This window comes from Anguilla rostrata, chromosome 18 (assembly GCF_018555375.3).
Source record: "Anguilla rostrata isolate EN2019 chromosome 18, ASM1855537v3, whole genome shotgun sequence".
NCBI lineage: Eukaryota > Metazoa > Chordata > Actinopteri > Anguilliformes > Anguillidae > Anguilla > Anguilla rostrata.
Window position 1 is genome coordinate 7,246,387 of NC_057950.1, and position 15,406 is coordinate 7,261,792.

Below are 15,406 nucleotides of genomic sequence, written 5' to 3' on the forward strand. Positions count from 1 at the left end.
TTGCTTAATTAAATGTTCAAATTTATTTAAAGACACATATAGGTTTTTCCCTTGAATCATACATTTCTCAGTTCTTTTCTCCCTGGTACTGAACTGCACATGGGTGACCTTTATGTGTATACTAGTTCTCAGACTGAGTGTATACGTCAGTAGGAACCAAACCCTTGCCTTCCACAATCTACACGGTGGCTTCCTGTGTACACCATTCTCCTGTTCTCCATCTCACACGTTCAGTAAACACAAACATCCAGGTCAGATCAGCACGTGGTTTTTTTTTTACTGTAGTGTACTCCTACAGTAAACCCATCATGTGCTCCTGGCACACAAGCTGCTTGTGCTTTTTAGGAACGTGCCTGTGAGGTACAGAATCTCAGACGGCGTGACCGAGAAATGATGACCTAAGGCCACAATTGGGTGTGCCAAAAAAAAAAAAACTTGTGCATATTTTCATTAAATTGATTAAAGCAAGCTTCTGCGGAAACTGCTATTCAGCTTTTGAAGGCAATATTCACTGATTGTATGAAAAAAGTTGTGTACTTAAAAAAAAAAGTATTTCAAAGGGATTAGTAAAGGTTTATTTGATTGCCTGTCGTTAGAGTTTAAATTATTTAAAGATGTGCAGGTTCAAGGTGCAGAAAATAGTTTTCCTGGGTAGTACCACATGGACAACGTATGCGGAATGTTACACTTATTACCGCTCTCGATGCTGCTGGAAATGTCTCGGCCTTTATGATGCCTAATATCAGATATTCCTTAAAATAGAATATACATTGCAAGATTCGATTTATTCGCTACCTACAGTATAAAATGTATCTAAATTGTGGAAAAAGATTATTCGTTCTACCAAGTGCCATTGCATTAGGACGTCCAAAGTTGCAAAAGGATTTCACAGTCTTGTTTTGTAAAGTTGTTTAAGGCTGTTCCTCTGGAAGAAGGAACCAATTCAACTAAATCCCATTTTTTCCCCCCCAAAAAAAATACTTTAAGGCTATTCCTGTGGAATGGGTTTCAAAACATGTACTGTGCAAACTCCACACCATTTCTTACATTACACACAAAGCTGTAAGTGTAGACATTCCTAAATGTTCCGAGATACACAATGGCCTCAACGTTATTTAATGGCACCTTAAATAATAAGCATTTTTTGGCACTATATATTTTTGACCTTTATATTCATAGAAAAGTCTTTTCTGGCAAATCATGTCCTGACCTGAAACTTTCCAGCTTTGGTCAGATATTTAACACCTTTGAAAGGCTTGTACTTCTCTCCAAACATATCCAGGCGGTTAACCTTGAGGCCTGCAGTGTAAAAAAAGAAAAAAATCCATTACCGATGGTCACATTATCTGGTAATACATTAACCCTTTGAAGAGTAGGTTTTTTGGAATGTTTTTTCTTTTCTTTTCAAAGTTCTAAGCCAGTGTTCTGGAACTCCATTGCTTTCAGTCTCCACTAGTGATTGTTACATCAGAATTAGAATGTTCAGTTAAGAACATTATAATCACTGTGCTCTTACACCTTAAAGGGTTAAAACAAATACATTTTTAAAATTGGGAGTGGGAATGTCAAAAGTCTGGTGTACCTGAAATAGCCAGCTGCTGGATTTTGAACTCCAGCACCAGGCTGGGGTTCTCCTCTGGTTTGGGGGCACCTGTCTGTAGACTCAGGCTTCCTTTAAGATTAGGCAACTTCTGAGGGTTGATTTTGCCAATGTCCCACACCAATACCTGGAGGAGAGCAACGAGAGGATGCATTAACACCTGATCCTCAAGTCGGTTTCTTTGGACATTTGTTATATGTCAAATGCCTGAATATTACCATACAGCTAATTACAAATCTTTTAAATAAAACACCAATACTCTTGTTACCCCATTTCAGCCAAGGAATTTCTGTAAGTTTTTTTTTTCTTAAAAACATATTTAACGAAGCTTTATGGGTTTGGAATTCTGTGAAAATAAAAATGTTTTCATGTGATTGGAAACCTTCCCATACATTTGCAGGTTAAGGACATTAAGGTTATGGACAGGCTGGTTTCAGGGCTTTCCTTTCTATTAAATTAGAGCAGACATTATAAGAAGTGGGGAAGCATTCTTGGGAACATCATTTCCGCGTTGTAAAATGGACACATTGTTGAAGCAAACATTCATAAGGGGGTGAGAGGAGCAGAACAGGAATGTCACACTCCCACTCCTGAAAGGCTGCAGTGTCTCCTGACCGTTTGCTGTGACAAGTCTATTTTCCCAATGCAGAAATGATTTTCCCAAAACCGCCTGTCCAGTTTCTGCTATTCCCCCCCATTTCAGCACTCTAGCGATTTGTTGATGTCACTGATCGGTTAAAGAGTCCACACACCTGGTTTCCAAAGTCCTAAACTGGCTGCTGATGGAAAGCAAACTACGAAGACCAGCAGACACTGCAGCTCTACAGGACTGCAGTGACACACCTGCTCTAGATCTTTTGGTGTGACAGCATAAGGGGCAGTACCTTCGTGACTGGGTCATAGGTGTAGGTGCCCTGGGTGGTTGCCAGATTGCCACTCAGCACAACTTTTGGCATGTGCACTGTGACGATTACAGCCTCCACCGTCTTTCCCATGGTCTGCTTGGGGCCCACGGTGATGTCCAGTCTTCCTGACGACCCGCTCTCAAAGAAACTGATGTTCTGCTTCACGAACACGGGAATGGCTACCAAGCTGTAGAAGAAACACAAAACCCAGAACTCCAGTGAACTCCACACACAGACAAGGGCCTGATCACTGATGGGATAATGGGGTTCACGTACATCGTGAGTACACGTGGTTTTTGCAGAATCAGTAATATGAATCGTTCAAAGGGTTTTCTGAGCTGCAAATGAAGTGTAGCTCTGGGTTTTATTTAGCAGTCATTTCAGAAGAGCAGAAACATCTATTTAAACATCATTTTCTAAAATCCTAGCCAGGAAGAGCATTAAAGAAAACAAAATAATAGTGTCAGAGTTTAGTGATGTAGTGCAGACACACCAAATGGATCCCACCGCAGACCTACGTCCAATTAATTTCACCAAATATTCCACAATAAATAGCATGTGCCCTGTTGTGAATTAAAGCATCTTCCCAGCAGCCCTAGGGCCACTGGCATTAACAAATGCTTACTTCTGAGCACTGACGTGGTAAGACAAGAGCTGGAAGTTTCCATCGGGGGGGACGAAGGAGAGGACACGCTCAGCCTCCCAACGCTTGTACCGCACGCAGGGGTGGAAACTCACGTCGTCCAGAAGCCTCGGGTTCTGCAGAGCCACGGGTCGACACGTTAGCACCTCAGCTACAAATCGCCAAAACTTCATCCACCACCTACACCTATCTCATTGGCTATGAGAGTTTGGTCAGTGGAATGGGTGTCTGGACGAGTGGCTTAATCTACAACTATAGCACTGCACTGCAATACTTTAGTAATATTTTATGGTTAATGAGACAGACTGCTATAGAACTGTCAGATAACTGACATCATAATTAGTTCATTATTTTTAACCATGTGACTAAATGAATGCTTGGATCTTTCTTACCATGAAGGACAGTGTGAGGTCAGGCATCCCAGAGAGCTTGACGCAAGCATCGATCACACCCTGGATTTCAGCAAACACCGTCGTCCCTGGAAGAAACCAAAAGGTGCCCGGTTTGAACCAGGTTAGGAACATCCCTCCCACACACAAGGGGCAAATCCAGGAGGAGCAAGGGGGAGGTGGAATGGAGTGCAGCCTAGTACCTGACTTATCCAGGATAGCGTCGATCTCCTCCACCACGTCGAAGTAAGCCTCGTTGTTGGTGTACTTCACACCGGCTCTCCTCCAAGGGACGGTGGACAGCTGACCCGTTGGAAGAGTATCTCCCACATTACTGCTGCCTGACACAACATGCCAGCCTCAGGTTAAACCCCAGCTTCAAACATCTGACTTTTCATTTATAGATAGGATTTTTAGGCCTAGCTGTTTCGCAGATGCTTTCAGAGTACAGCGACTTATTAACATGGCTAGGAAACAGCTGCTACAACTAAAAATGAGCAGATCAAACAATCAAATCTGTGTCACCATAGAGATGTCAGCCACACAAATGAACTGACCATCCTTATTGTTAGCATTAGACTTCTTTGGGACAGAGTCACTTAACAAGCATTATTATTATACAAAATGTCTTTCATTGCTTACTGTATATTTGAAATAATAAGCACAACTGTTAGGCAGGGTGACATCACTAGGATTATAGTTTCGGAGTTATGGCTGCCTCTTCAATGGGATATGAAAATATCATTGTCCTCAAGTTCCAGGAACCCACTACACTTTGTAAAAGTCTTGATTCAAACTATTCTATTATTCTACACTACCACTCAGGATTAGGAATAAAACCTCTGACCAATATACTATCAATCTGCAAAGCTATACTGCACTACAAAGCCTAGTATGTAACTATGCAAAGGGTAAAACTGAGAAAAATGGCTTTAAAGTGTATTACCTGGCCAGCCAAATGGGTTATAGGTATATAAGTGATATTGCACTAATTGTACATGTATTCATGAGCTAATTTTTATGCCCAAAAACCATGACGGCTGGCCAGTTAAAACATTTTGAAGCCATTTTTCTCAGTTTTACCCTTTGCGTAGTTACTGCAGTTAGGCTTTGTTGGGCAGTATACATTTCCTTGAATCCAGTCAGGTACCGTGAACTGATCAAGAATGCATGACGATTAACCCATGCAAACTTTTGGAGATGCACGCAGTTCCCTTTACACTAGGGCATGCCGCACACAGGCCTAAAACAGTAAAGGAACACACAGAGACGATGTAGCTCCTACCTGTGATAGTGTTAACCATGGACCGCAGAATTGTCGGAGGCTTGATTAGTTCTTTCAAGATATTCGATTCTGTAGCCAAGGGAAATCCGTTATCCAGCATCTCCTCCAGAAGCTCGTATACTATAACCACATTGTCCTTGATCGTAGTTTCTGAACAATCTCCAAAGTAATCCTGTTTTGAAAAGACACACACACGAATGCTACAACTGCAACCGCGGATCCTGCAGCTGGTAAAGTGGGTCGTTCATTCATATACAGTCACAGTCTTACTGCCTTCACGCTCCACATTGAAACCTAAACTGCCAATGCTTCATTTAGCTGGGACAGAGCTTGCAGACCCCACATAAAATGGCATTCAGTAGAAAACCATACAGAGTAAGCGCATATCTTTAAGTGCCTGAACAAGAACCGCAAGCAAGTAAACACACCTGAAACATTTCAGCTACCCGATGCAGGAACTCGATGACGAACAGAGGGGGCACTTCAGTCTGAATGACAGACACGAAAAATATTTTCTCCCGGTAGATGTTAATGAGATAGTGATGAGGGGTAGGGATGACTGGCGGCACATTTTCCAAGTCTGTGGATTTTTCCTGAGCTTCAAAAAAATAATCACAGACGGAACGACTGATCACACTCTTCCAGTGTTTTTCCAAAAATATGTCACCAGAAGTGTTGATCAGAAACAAACTGTGAATCATGATGCTGCGCCTGCGGGAACGAAAAGACAGTCAATAGTGAGTGAGTGTAACATCGTCGCCTAACATTAGATACCTAGCAGATTTAATCTGTCAAAGTCACATAACCGTTCTACAACCATAATCAAAAAAAGGAAGTTAACCAACAACTGGTCTAGCACTACGATAAAGTCTTGAAACATACGCCATATTTACAATATGGCCAGCTGCCCGTAATATATTCTACAATGTTAATTTTTAAAATACATCGTTAGCCACATATATGACAGATATCTAACAATGCCAGCTAACCGTAATTATTCAAGATAGCTAGACTAATAAAAAGTGCAATAACACTCTAACCACTGCAACAGAAACAGAACTTAGCTAGTTAGTCAGCTAAGTAAGCTAACTATGAATTACTCCCAAAGTAGCTTTCAAGCTAATAGTTAGGTGGCTGTCCTACCTGGCCAGCTAGCTAGCACAACATCAAAATATCCACCCTACCTTACATTAACGTCAGCAAACTAGTCACAAATGTCGTATATTCAACCAAATGACCCGTTTAAATTCAAAAAGAGAGTTTTTCTAAGTTCTAAAATTACCCTTTCAAAACTTCACTTGGTTGCACCAGAATGAGAACTGAACCTGTGGCACAAAAATATGGCTGTAAGTTTTTGAGGCTAGTACCGGATAGTTAAGCTATGTCTCCTTCTCTGCCTAATTAGTTAAGCCTCTTGACTGCGTGTATATAATAAAACAAATTATTTGGATACATATATTTTAATGAGCATTTCAAGCGAGACATATTCATCAAAACCCTTGTGAAAATGTGCATCTTCAGTATAATGAATATATACCGCCTCAGTAACATTTTAATTCAGGCAGTACAGGAGGGCACTAAAGTTGATCTACACCATAGAGAGCGTATATAGCCTAGACTACACCTTTCTACGAACCATAGAATTTACTGACAGGAAAAGATTTGGCTGGGACTGGACAGGCGGTGAAGCGCCCCGAAGTAACGGGAAACAGTCTCTACTGTTTTTTGTTTTATTTTGTTTTTAGTTTTAGTTTTGACACAAAAAGTCAATACAGAGATACAATCATTGGAGATCAGCAATAGCCTTAGCCTATTCTTATAAAGCAATGTTCCTTCATTATTCGTACAAACCACTTATGAAAGAAGTCTTGTTTTATATTTTTCATATCCAGGCTGTTATTCCAAATATATTTATGCCCTGAAAAGTCATGTTTAGACAGACAGACCAAGAGGTTAACATATGTTTATGAAATTTGGCTAGGTATATATGCAAATATCTGTGAGGAGTTAAAAAGAACGATTAGCTTACCGCACCAGTAAGAGCTCTTATTTTGATAGAAAATGTATCTAAATACAACACGGAAGACAAAATCGAAATAGGTTTACGGCAAGCTGTGTGGTACAGTAACAATAGCAGCAGTAATTCGCCTGTTCCGCGATTTCTCTCGCGTGTTTCAAACGAAGCAGAAGAAGAAGGTCTTTCTTATCAGCGCTATTGGTCAAGGTGGTTGGGCTGTATCTTAAGTGGACAATGGCTGAAGGCGAACCTAAAACGAAAAAAATCAAATTAGAAGAAAACAAACTCAGGTAAAATTAGTGCATGCGGGCTTTAATTTCAATGCATCTTTTTGTCCAAGCGTAGTTGAATAAGGACAACCTCATAGAAAGCTAGCCGGGCAGCAGCTTGCTTGCCTCTCTTTCATGATAGCTAGCGTGTGCTGACTTGAAATCACATATCCTGTTATTGCTCATTGCTAATTTTGTTTGGCAAAGTTGATCTTATCTATAGATGTTAGACAAGTAGATCTAAAGAATACAATTTTAAGGTCCGCTCTTGCTAATGTTTTTTACATAGTCGCTGGGCTAGCTAACCATAGTACAATTTGAAAAGAAGATGGTTACCAAGATATCTAACTGATAAGCTAAAAATAGGAGATTTAGGCAAGTTTGTTCTCATACATGTTCTAAGTGATAATTCTGTAGCTGTTGGTTATGTTATCTAACCAATGCGGTTTACTTGGCATGCGAGTGGAATTACTGTGATAATTTCACTCCAGTGATTTCAGGCGGGAGGTTTTCCACGTGCACTGGTTGTTATGGTTGCTGTTTATCCCTGAGTCCTCAAATCTGGAACTTGCAAAAGTTTGAGTATATTTGGCTTTGATATAACGTTCACTCTCAGTGTCATCGAAGGGTCATATACGACTTTAGGAGCTAATTCTGAATCAACTTTGATGTTTTGGTGCCACGCAGGAAAGTAGTTGAAAGTCCCCCTTTTCTTCACTAAGCGAGTATCACTTGCCAGTTGCTTTGTCGGCTACTGTATAGATAACGAAGATGTGGAGTTACTATCTTACTGTTGTCCTTGTTTTGCTACAGTAGTACATAGCTAGCATATTATTTTGATGCTAGCTTTATAGCAACCAGGGTAATGATTTTAATCGGTGTATAATGATTAATTAAGGTACTTTATCTAGGCTATATTAAAATTTAGGCGATTAGTTTCCTTCTAGCATCTTTACCGTCATCTTGTCATCGTTCTGATACGATATGAAACGCATCTGTGAATGTGTTTAGTAACATTACGCTCTCGTACTCAACCTTTAAACTAAAATGTTTAAATAAACAAAAAATTTTCGGAACAAAAATAATGACAACCATATAGCCAACCATAACAGAAGCAAATGCTTTTGCCCCTCCTATTTGCTCCAAAACCTTGCTGAGATAGGTAGTTCAGAATGAGAGGAGGTCCTTTTTTTCGGGGAAAATTGACAAAAATTGGTGCAGATTTAAACGGTGGCAGTGTGAGCAGTTTGTCGAACAGGTTTCGCGAGTAATTCTTCTGAAAGCATGCCTGCTGTAAGGTAAGCGATGAATTAACGTCAGGGATGCGAGCAGGTTTTTGATGCTCGTGCACACAGCTGTCTTTAGATTTTTCGCAGACATAAGGATATCGTGTTTTCTGTCAGCGTTTGTCATTTCGAGTAGTCTTAAACCGCGGTATTTCTTAAACGATCAGAAAACATTAAGATTAAAGGGAGGATTACTTGTTGCATTGATTAGTACATGCTTTTATGGACGTGTTGAAAACTTTGTTATTGGAATTTTTCTTCCACAAAACCTTATGTTTAAAACAAGAATAATGCACCGACGCTTTTACATGGGATATTATAATGATCTATGCTATAACTAGAATAATACAATATATGTGCATATTCATAATTAATATCTAATACTAATACTTTGTTTTATGCATAAATGCGTACTTATGGTTTTTCAGCAGTAGTGCATTTCGAAATGTAAGGCCAGATGCTTGCACATGTGTTCGAAACGTATGAGTAACGGGCGGTCTCAACGTAGGAATATAGTCAAATATTTAAATTGAGAAAGTGTTGCAATTTGTGTAAATGCTTTTAAATGGCTGAACTGACCACTGACCCCTGAATTTGATTATGAATATTTCATATTTATTAAGCTGTAATGAGCATATGGTATCTGGAAAATGTAGTTCATATCATGTAAATTGCAAATTCAAACGTGGCTTACAATTTCACTTCTGCAAAATTAAATGTAAAAATGTAAATTAAATAGTCGTCATTTTGTAAGTACTTGATTAACATAATTTGTATTCTCATGTAATTAACTGTTACGCCTTTGGGCTGTCGTTGTTGACTTCTGTTTTCAGCACATTTTAAGACACTGAGGGTGGCTTAGGCCCAAATGTCTGTCTTTTCATTGTCAAACAATAATAGAAACAATTATGAAAGTGTAATGTTGCCAAGCTGTTTATGATTTAAACATTTCCCTTTACAGTGCGTCGATCTCTCTCACTTTTTTTTCTCATGCAAAATTAGCCTAATCATTCATTTTAAACATTTCTGCATTGTCCATATGAAGAATATCCAAACCGTAGCCAAACGCAACTTCTCAGTTTGGCCTTTCGCCAAACGCTATCAGCGTCAACGCTGGACTGTAGCTTGATGTTTGCTTTCGGAAATTTGAAGGAGACTGCGCTAGACACGTGTTTACGTAAAGCTTTTTTGTAGAGGCCAAGAGATACAAAGGAATCGCAGGATAATACCGCTGCCTCACACTGCAGTATCGGCGGTGGTAGAGCCGCGCGTTTTATATGGGGTGCAGTGTGCCGGCTAACGCACGCTCTCTTCGTACCTGTCCTGACCGGGTCTCTGCATTTCGCCTGTTATGTAATCCGCTCTGAATTTTTTTCACTTGACTGGATTCTGCCCCTTCCGCCGATGTCCCCGCCGTTGTCTGTCTCGTAGAACCCAGAATATGACCTCAGACACACTGCTGTTTGAAGCCCCGCTATCACTTCAAAACCACTTGAACTGCGGGTACTTATTAGAGTACCATGTTAGATCAGACAGCGCAGTTCACTGGCTTGTTTTGCATGGGAGTTATTCGTTGGTTATTTACTTGCCGTATGGATTTTTATTGACCTCAGATCTTTTCTAGTCTGTGTCACTGGGAAATGTGGTCGATTGCCAGAGTTGTGTGAGCAGTATTGAAACTGTTATGCCTTCCTTCAGTCAGATGGTCTCATTGAGTGTCTGTGATGAGAAGGACCGTAGGCTTAATCACATGGCGATCTGCAGATCCCCTCACTGCTCTTTGGTAGACTGTGGCGTTGTGTTGTGTGGCGTGGTGTCATTTGAGACACTCGCTAGAAATCAATGTCAACCAGCTACAGCATTTAACAACACTTTTTAAAGCCACAATGTTTCATTATTCATAGAGGTAAATTTAGGTGTAGGTTGAGAATAGAAATGCCAGTTTGTGTGCCAGTTTTAAATGGCCAGTCTGATTTTGTGCATCCACCAAGACTGTGGGCAAAACAAGTAAGCATTTTGAAAAAACATTCCAAAAAACAAAGTCTGTGTTTTAGAACATCATTGCTTTCATTATCCAGTACTGATTGTTACATCACCATTAGAATGTTCAGTTAACATTCAAATCACATATTTTTGATCTCACCCCTCAAAGGATTAATGACTGCACATGTAGGGTGTAACATAGAATGGCCTCGGGGTGCTATGGCAGCATATCTGTGTAAGATTTGAAGAAAGGGTGAAGGAAGGAGGGTTTTAAAACCATGATCCTGGTCTGTCAGTACCCCGACACAGCTCAGAATGGAGCATTCACATGAAGCGACAGGGTGACATCAACATCAGCCCAACTGACCCGATAGCTCTGGGAGCCTCTTCCCACACATCTTCAGCCATAGCATTGACTCTAAAGGTGGGTTTTGAGCCTGCGCTTAAGAACGCAGTGTGTCCAAAGCCTAAATCCACAAGGGGGAGGTTATTCCATGAGACAGGAGCTCTGTAGGAGAAGGGTTACAAGGCTGCCCGTTGTAAATTTAATTGTGACTGGAAATTTCAAAGGTCACAAGCCCAGTTCCTAAACCCACTCAAAACCCAGGCTCAAAACCCACCTTTAGAGTCAATGCTATGGCTGAAGATGTGTGGGAAGAGGCTCACAGAGCTATCGGGTCAGTTGGGCTGATGTTGATGTCACCCTGTCGCTTCATGTGAATGCTCCATTCTGAGCTGTGTCGGGGTACTGCCAGACCAGGATCATGGTTTTAAAACCCTCCTTCCTTCACCCTTTCTTCAAATCTTACACAGATATGCTGCCATAGCACCCTGAGGCCATTCTATGTTACACCCTACATGTGCAGTCATTAATCCTTTGAGGGGTGAGATCAAAAATATATGATTTGAATGTTAACTGAACATTCTAATGGTGATGTAACAATCAGTACTGGATAATGAAAGCAATGATGTTCTAAAACACAGACTTTGTTTTTTGGAATGTTTTTTCAAAATGCTTAGCCTACTTGTTTTGCCCACAGTCTTGGTGGATGCACAAAATCAGACTGGCCATTTAAAACTGGCACACAAACTGGCATTTCTATTCTCAACCTACACCTAAATTTACCTCTATGAATACCTTGGTAACAAAGTAATTGTGGTGGACAGTCAGAATTGATGGTTTTTTGGAATTGCCTGTTTAATGATTAACCAATCAACGTTTTCCTCCCCCCCTCCAGCCAAAATGCACTCTTTGGGATGGGCAACCCCCTGCTGGACATCTCTGCTGTGGTGGACAAGGACTTCCTTGACAAGTGAGTGAGGACACCCCTCCACCCCCCTCCCCACCCATTCTGGGGTGTGTGACAAGGGCTGTCCTGTTTTGGGATTTCATGCCAACTTCTGCTCTTAATTATTGAATTATCCCATTGATTGTTTGCCTTGCTTTTTTTTGACAAAGTCATGAGTTACAGCTACAGACTGCCCTTGTATGTGTCATAAGAATGTTTTACTGTGGTCTTGTACAGGAGTGAACCAGTGCTGGTGTATGCAGATGTTGCAGCTGAACGCACTTATGATGGAATAACTGGTTGGAACAAAAGCTAACACAGTGCTTCCCATACATTGATTTGCCCCCGTCCAAAAAGAGTTTTTGTATTTAACTTGGACTCATGGTATGTTGAACATGGCATGCTGAACCACAAAGTTCTCGGAGTTCATAACACCGTGAGGTAATATGGTATTTTGAACACAAGGAAGTGGTGGAGTTGTTTTGTACTTTTATAAGCATAATTATTGGTCTTTTTTTGCATCAGTCAAACCACTTTGGTTTAGTGTCTTGGAGAGACAATAAGCAACCACAATCATAAACCTCATTCATCAGGGGAAACTGCCATTGAACTGCATGAAGCGGCCTTCTCCCCATGTTTTGTTCAGAGCACTGTGCGTCTATGTTAGCGGTTTATTTCTGTAAGCGGCTCACTATTGCATTCAATATTTTTTCTTTCAAATGTCGAATTGACATACAGCCAACTCATTTCCCTGTGTGAGCTGCCCACCCCCCTCCCTGTAATGTTGCCAAGTCCGCTTGCGGGTTTTGGGTTCGCTTCAGTTTGGGTGTGTGTATTTTTGGGCTTTTTTTTTATTGTTCGACAGCTATTTTATTGTATGAAGCTACGCTAAGTGAAATGCCTCCAGCTGTGTTTTCAAAACAAGTCTGTTCTCCCCCTCCCGTCCGTGTACCAAAGGGCTCCATTGCCTCTTCAGGTCTGCCAATAGCATGAGCATTAAGGAGTGTGGCACAATTTCCGTCCGCACCCCCCCCCCCTTCCCAAAAAAAAAGAAACACTGATTCGACCACCACAAATTCGACCACCACCTGTGGGAAACACTATAGCGTACACACTGACACACTAGCACATTACAGGAGAGAAGTTGCACTCTCCCTACAATGACTCTAGAATGACAGTTTCTAAAGGTGTAACTCACTCTCCTTGGCATATGCTGTATATGCATGAGTCAGAGGAAGATGCTACGTGTGCAGCTTTAGCTAGGAGACGGCGGGCGCACGTACAGGCCCTGCCCAGTCCCGCGCTGGGGCTGTGGTCGCCAGTTGTGCTGCCCGCGAGCTTGTTCGGTCGCTCGTTTTTGTTTGTTTGTTGCGGAACGGCATCCTGTGAACGAAAATGGTGTCGCTGTCCTTCATCATTCGCCTACTGTCATTCATTTATAAACCGTAGGATTCTGCTTTCATAAAGATTTTGAATATAAAAATTTTTTTTTTACACATTTGGTTACCGTTTTACTGTTTTGCGTGTAGTAGCTGTAAGCCTGTCCCAGTGTGGTAGTGGCCCCTGGCAGTGCAGGTGTGTGTTGGCACAGGCGCCTCCATAAAAGCCCCAGCTCAGCAGGCCCTGCGTTACGTCACCTTGCATGCACTCAGCAGACACTCTTATCCAGAGCGACTCGCGCAACTTTCTCACTTCCTGGCGGTGAATCCATGAATGCAGCCGGATAGTTTACTGAAGCAGCTCAGGTTTAGCACGTTGCTCACGGGTGTGACGTGTCTATACAATTCCCATTCTCAGCAGTGAAAGATTAGGAGATGCTTGGAGACGGCGGGCGCACGTACAGGCCCTGCCCAGTCCCGCGCTGGGGCTGTGGTCGCCAGTTGTGCTGCCCGCGAGCTTGTTCGGTCGCTCTTTTTTTTTTGTTTGTTGCGGAACGGCATCCTGTGAACGAAAATGGTGTCGCTGTCCTTCATTATTCGCCTACATTACATTACATTTACATTACAGGCATTTAGCAGACGCTCTTATCCAGAGCGACGTACAACAAGTGCATTAGTTCAAGGTGCAGAGGTGCAAAAGAAACACACTAGAGTGAAGTAAAGATCGTAGTGCCAGAAGTGACCACATAGATCAGGACTCCAACCCTGTATAGTAACCTGTTCAGCAAACAACAATCCTGCCAAGTACAAACTAGCACTGAAATCACATTTGCCTAATCAGAATCAGACAAAACAAAAACAATCCTGCCAAATAAAAACTAACGTAATCGTATTAGACTAACTAGGTACATTGAGCTAAACTATAGGCTAGGGAGGGGTAGGGAGAGGTGCAGCCTGAAGAGATGAGTCTTTAGTCTGCGTTTGAAGGTATTCAGATTCTCTGCTGTTCTGACCGCCACGGGAAGGTCATTCCACCAGCGAGGGGCCAGGACAGACAGCAGACGGGAGCGGGAAGTACAGACGCGAAGAGGGGGAGGTGCCAAGCGTCCAGAGGTGGCAGAACGGAGAGGTCTGGCTGGCCTACTGTCATTCATTTATAAACCGTAGGATTCTGCTTTCATAAAGATTTTGAATATAAAATTTTTTTTTTAATAGATATTTGGCTACCGTTTTAATGTTTTGCATGTAGTAGCTGTAAGCCTGTCCCAGTGTGGTAGTGGCCCCTGGCAGTGCAGGTGTGTGCTGGCACAGGCGCTTCAAAAGCCGCAGCTCAGCAGGCCCTGCGTTACGTCACCTTGCATGCACTCAGGAGACACTCTTATCCAGAGCGACTCGCGCAACTTTCTCACTTCCTGGCGGTGAATCCATGAATGCAGCCGGATAGTTTACTGAAGCAGCTCAGGTTTAGCACGTTGCTCACGGGTGTGACGTGTCTATACAAGCCCAGTTCCCCGCCCGTTACATCCTCCCCTTGCGCCGGCTGAGCTGCGCAGTCACTGCACTGCAGGGCTGTGTCATCTGCGCAGCTGGAGCAGGCAGAATGCAGGGGACCAATGAGAGGAGTCCCCAGGCTGCTTGCTGCGGACCAGTGAGAGGAGCCCCCAGGCAGATTGCATAGGACCAATGAGAGTAGTTCTTAGGCAGAATGCAGGGGACCAATGAGAGGAGACCCCCGGCAGATTGCAGGGGACCAATGAGAGGAGTCGCTGGGTACGGCCTAGGCTGGTGCTTGTTTAACAGTTGGGACGGGGTCAGGGGTGAACAGCTGCCCGGACCCCTCCACGTCTCCAATGAGCGTTTCAGAACCAAACGATGACTTGGGGGTGAAGCGGCCCTGGCTGCATAGTTTCTGTAGGGGGTGGCAGTGCAGTGTAATGGTTTAGGAACTGGGCTTGTGACCTTAAGCGGTTCAGTTTCCGGGTAGAATACTGCTGTTGTGTCATTGAGCAAAAGTACTTAAGCTGCATTGCTTCAGTATATATACAGGTGTATAAATGGATACTGTGTAAAATGAGAAAGTCATTGCCCTGGATAAGAGCATCTGCTTAATGCCCATAATGTAATGTCATGAATAATTCCCATTCTCAGCAGTGAAAGATTAGGAGATGCTAGGAGACGGCGGGCGCACGTACAGGCCCTGCCCAGTCCCGCGCTGGGGCTGTGGTCGCCAGTTGTGCTGCCCGCGAGCTTGTTCGGTCGCTCGTTTTTGTTTGTTTGTTGCGGAACGGCATCCTGTGAACGAAAACGGTGTCGTTGTCCTTCATCATTCGCCTACTGTCATTCATTTATAAACCGTAGGAT

The 15,406-nt window shown here is 42.5% G+C and overlaps 2 protein-coding genes across 8 annotated transcripts in view; one reads left to right on the forward strand and one right to left on the reverse strand.

Annotated features, from left to right (window-relative positions):
• Nucleotides 1-4: 4 nt before the first annotated feature.
• Nucleotides 5-6,381, reverse strand: ap3m1 (adaptor related protein complex 3 subunit mu 1). Of its 3 annotated transcripts, none has more exons than XM_064318341.1 (9): nucleotides 6,360-6,381; nucleotides 5,251-5,533; nucleotides 4,823-4,994; nucleotides 3,741-3,878; nucleotides 3,541-3,626; nucleotides 3,131-3,264; nucleotides 2,485-2,692; nucleotides 1,583-1,727; nucleotides 5-1,299 (listed from the first exon to the last, which is right to left on the reverse strand). In XM_064318341.1, the coding sequence occupies exons 1-9, from the start codon at nucleotides 6,371-6,373 to the stop codon at nucleotides 1,199-1,201; spliced, it is 1,281 nt and encodes a 426-aa protein (XP_064174411.1). In that variant the 5' UTR covers nucleotides 6,374-6,381; the 3' UTR covers nucleotides 5-1,198. The 3 variants fall into 3 exon arrangements, with proteins under 3 accessions (XP_064174411.1, XP_064174412.1, XP_064174413.1); XM_064318342.1 differs by lacking the exon at nucleotides 6,360-6,381 and adding an exon at nucleotides 6,105-6,342; XM_064318343.1 differs by lacking the exon at nucleotides 6,360-6,381 and adding an exon at nucleotides 6,007-6,168.
• A 586-nt stretch (nucleotides 6,382-6,967) lies between these two features.
• The window catches only part of LOC135245329 (adenosine kinase-like), a 152,586-nt gene continuing 144,147 nt past the window's right edge, over nucleotides 6,968-15,406 (forward strand). For 4 of the 5 annotated variants that reach the window (XM_064318346.1, XM_064318349.1, XM_064318347.1 and 1 more), the window contains exons 1-2: nucleotides 6,968-7,129; nucleotides 11,616-11,690. In XM_064318346.1, coding sequence (XP_064174416.1) covers nucleotides 7,074-7,129; nucleotides 11,616-11,690 — 131 coding nt within the window. In that variant the 5' untranslated portion in view covers nucleotides 6,968-7,073. Of the gene's footprint in view, nucleotides 7,130-8,256; nucleotides 8,407-11,615; nucleotides 11,691-15,406 lie in introns of those variants that run through there. The other variant, XM_064318348.1, reaches the window with a different exon arrangement.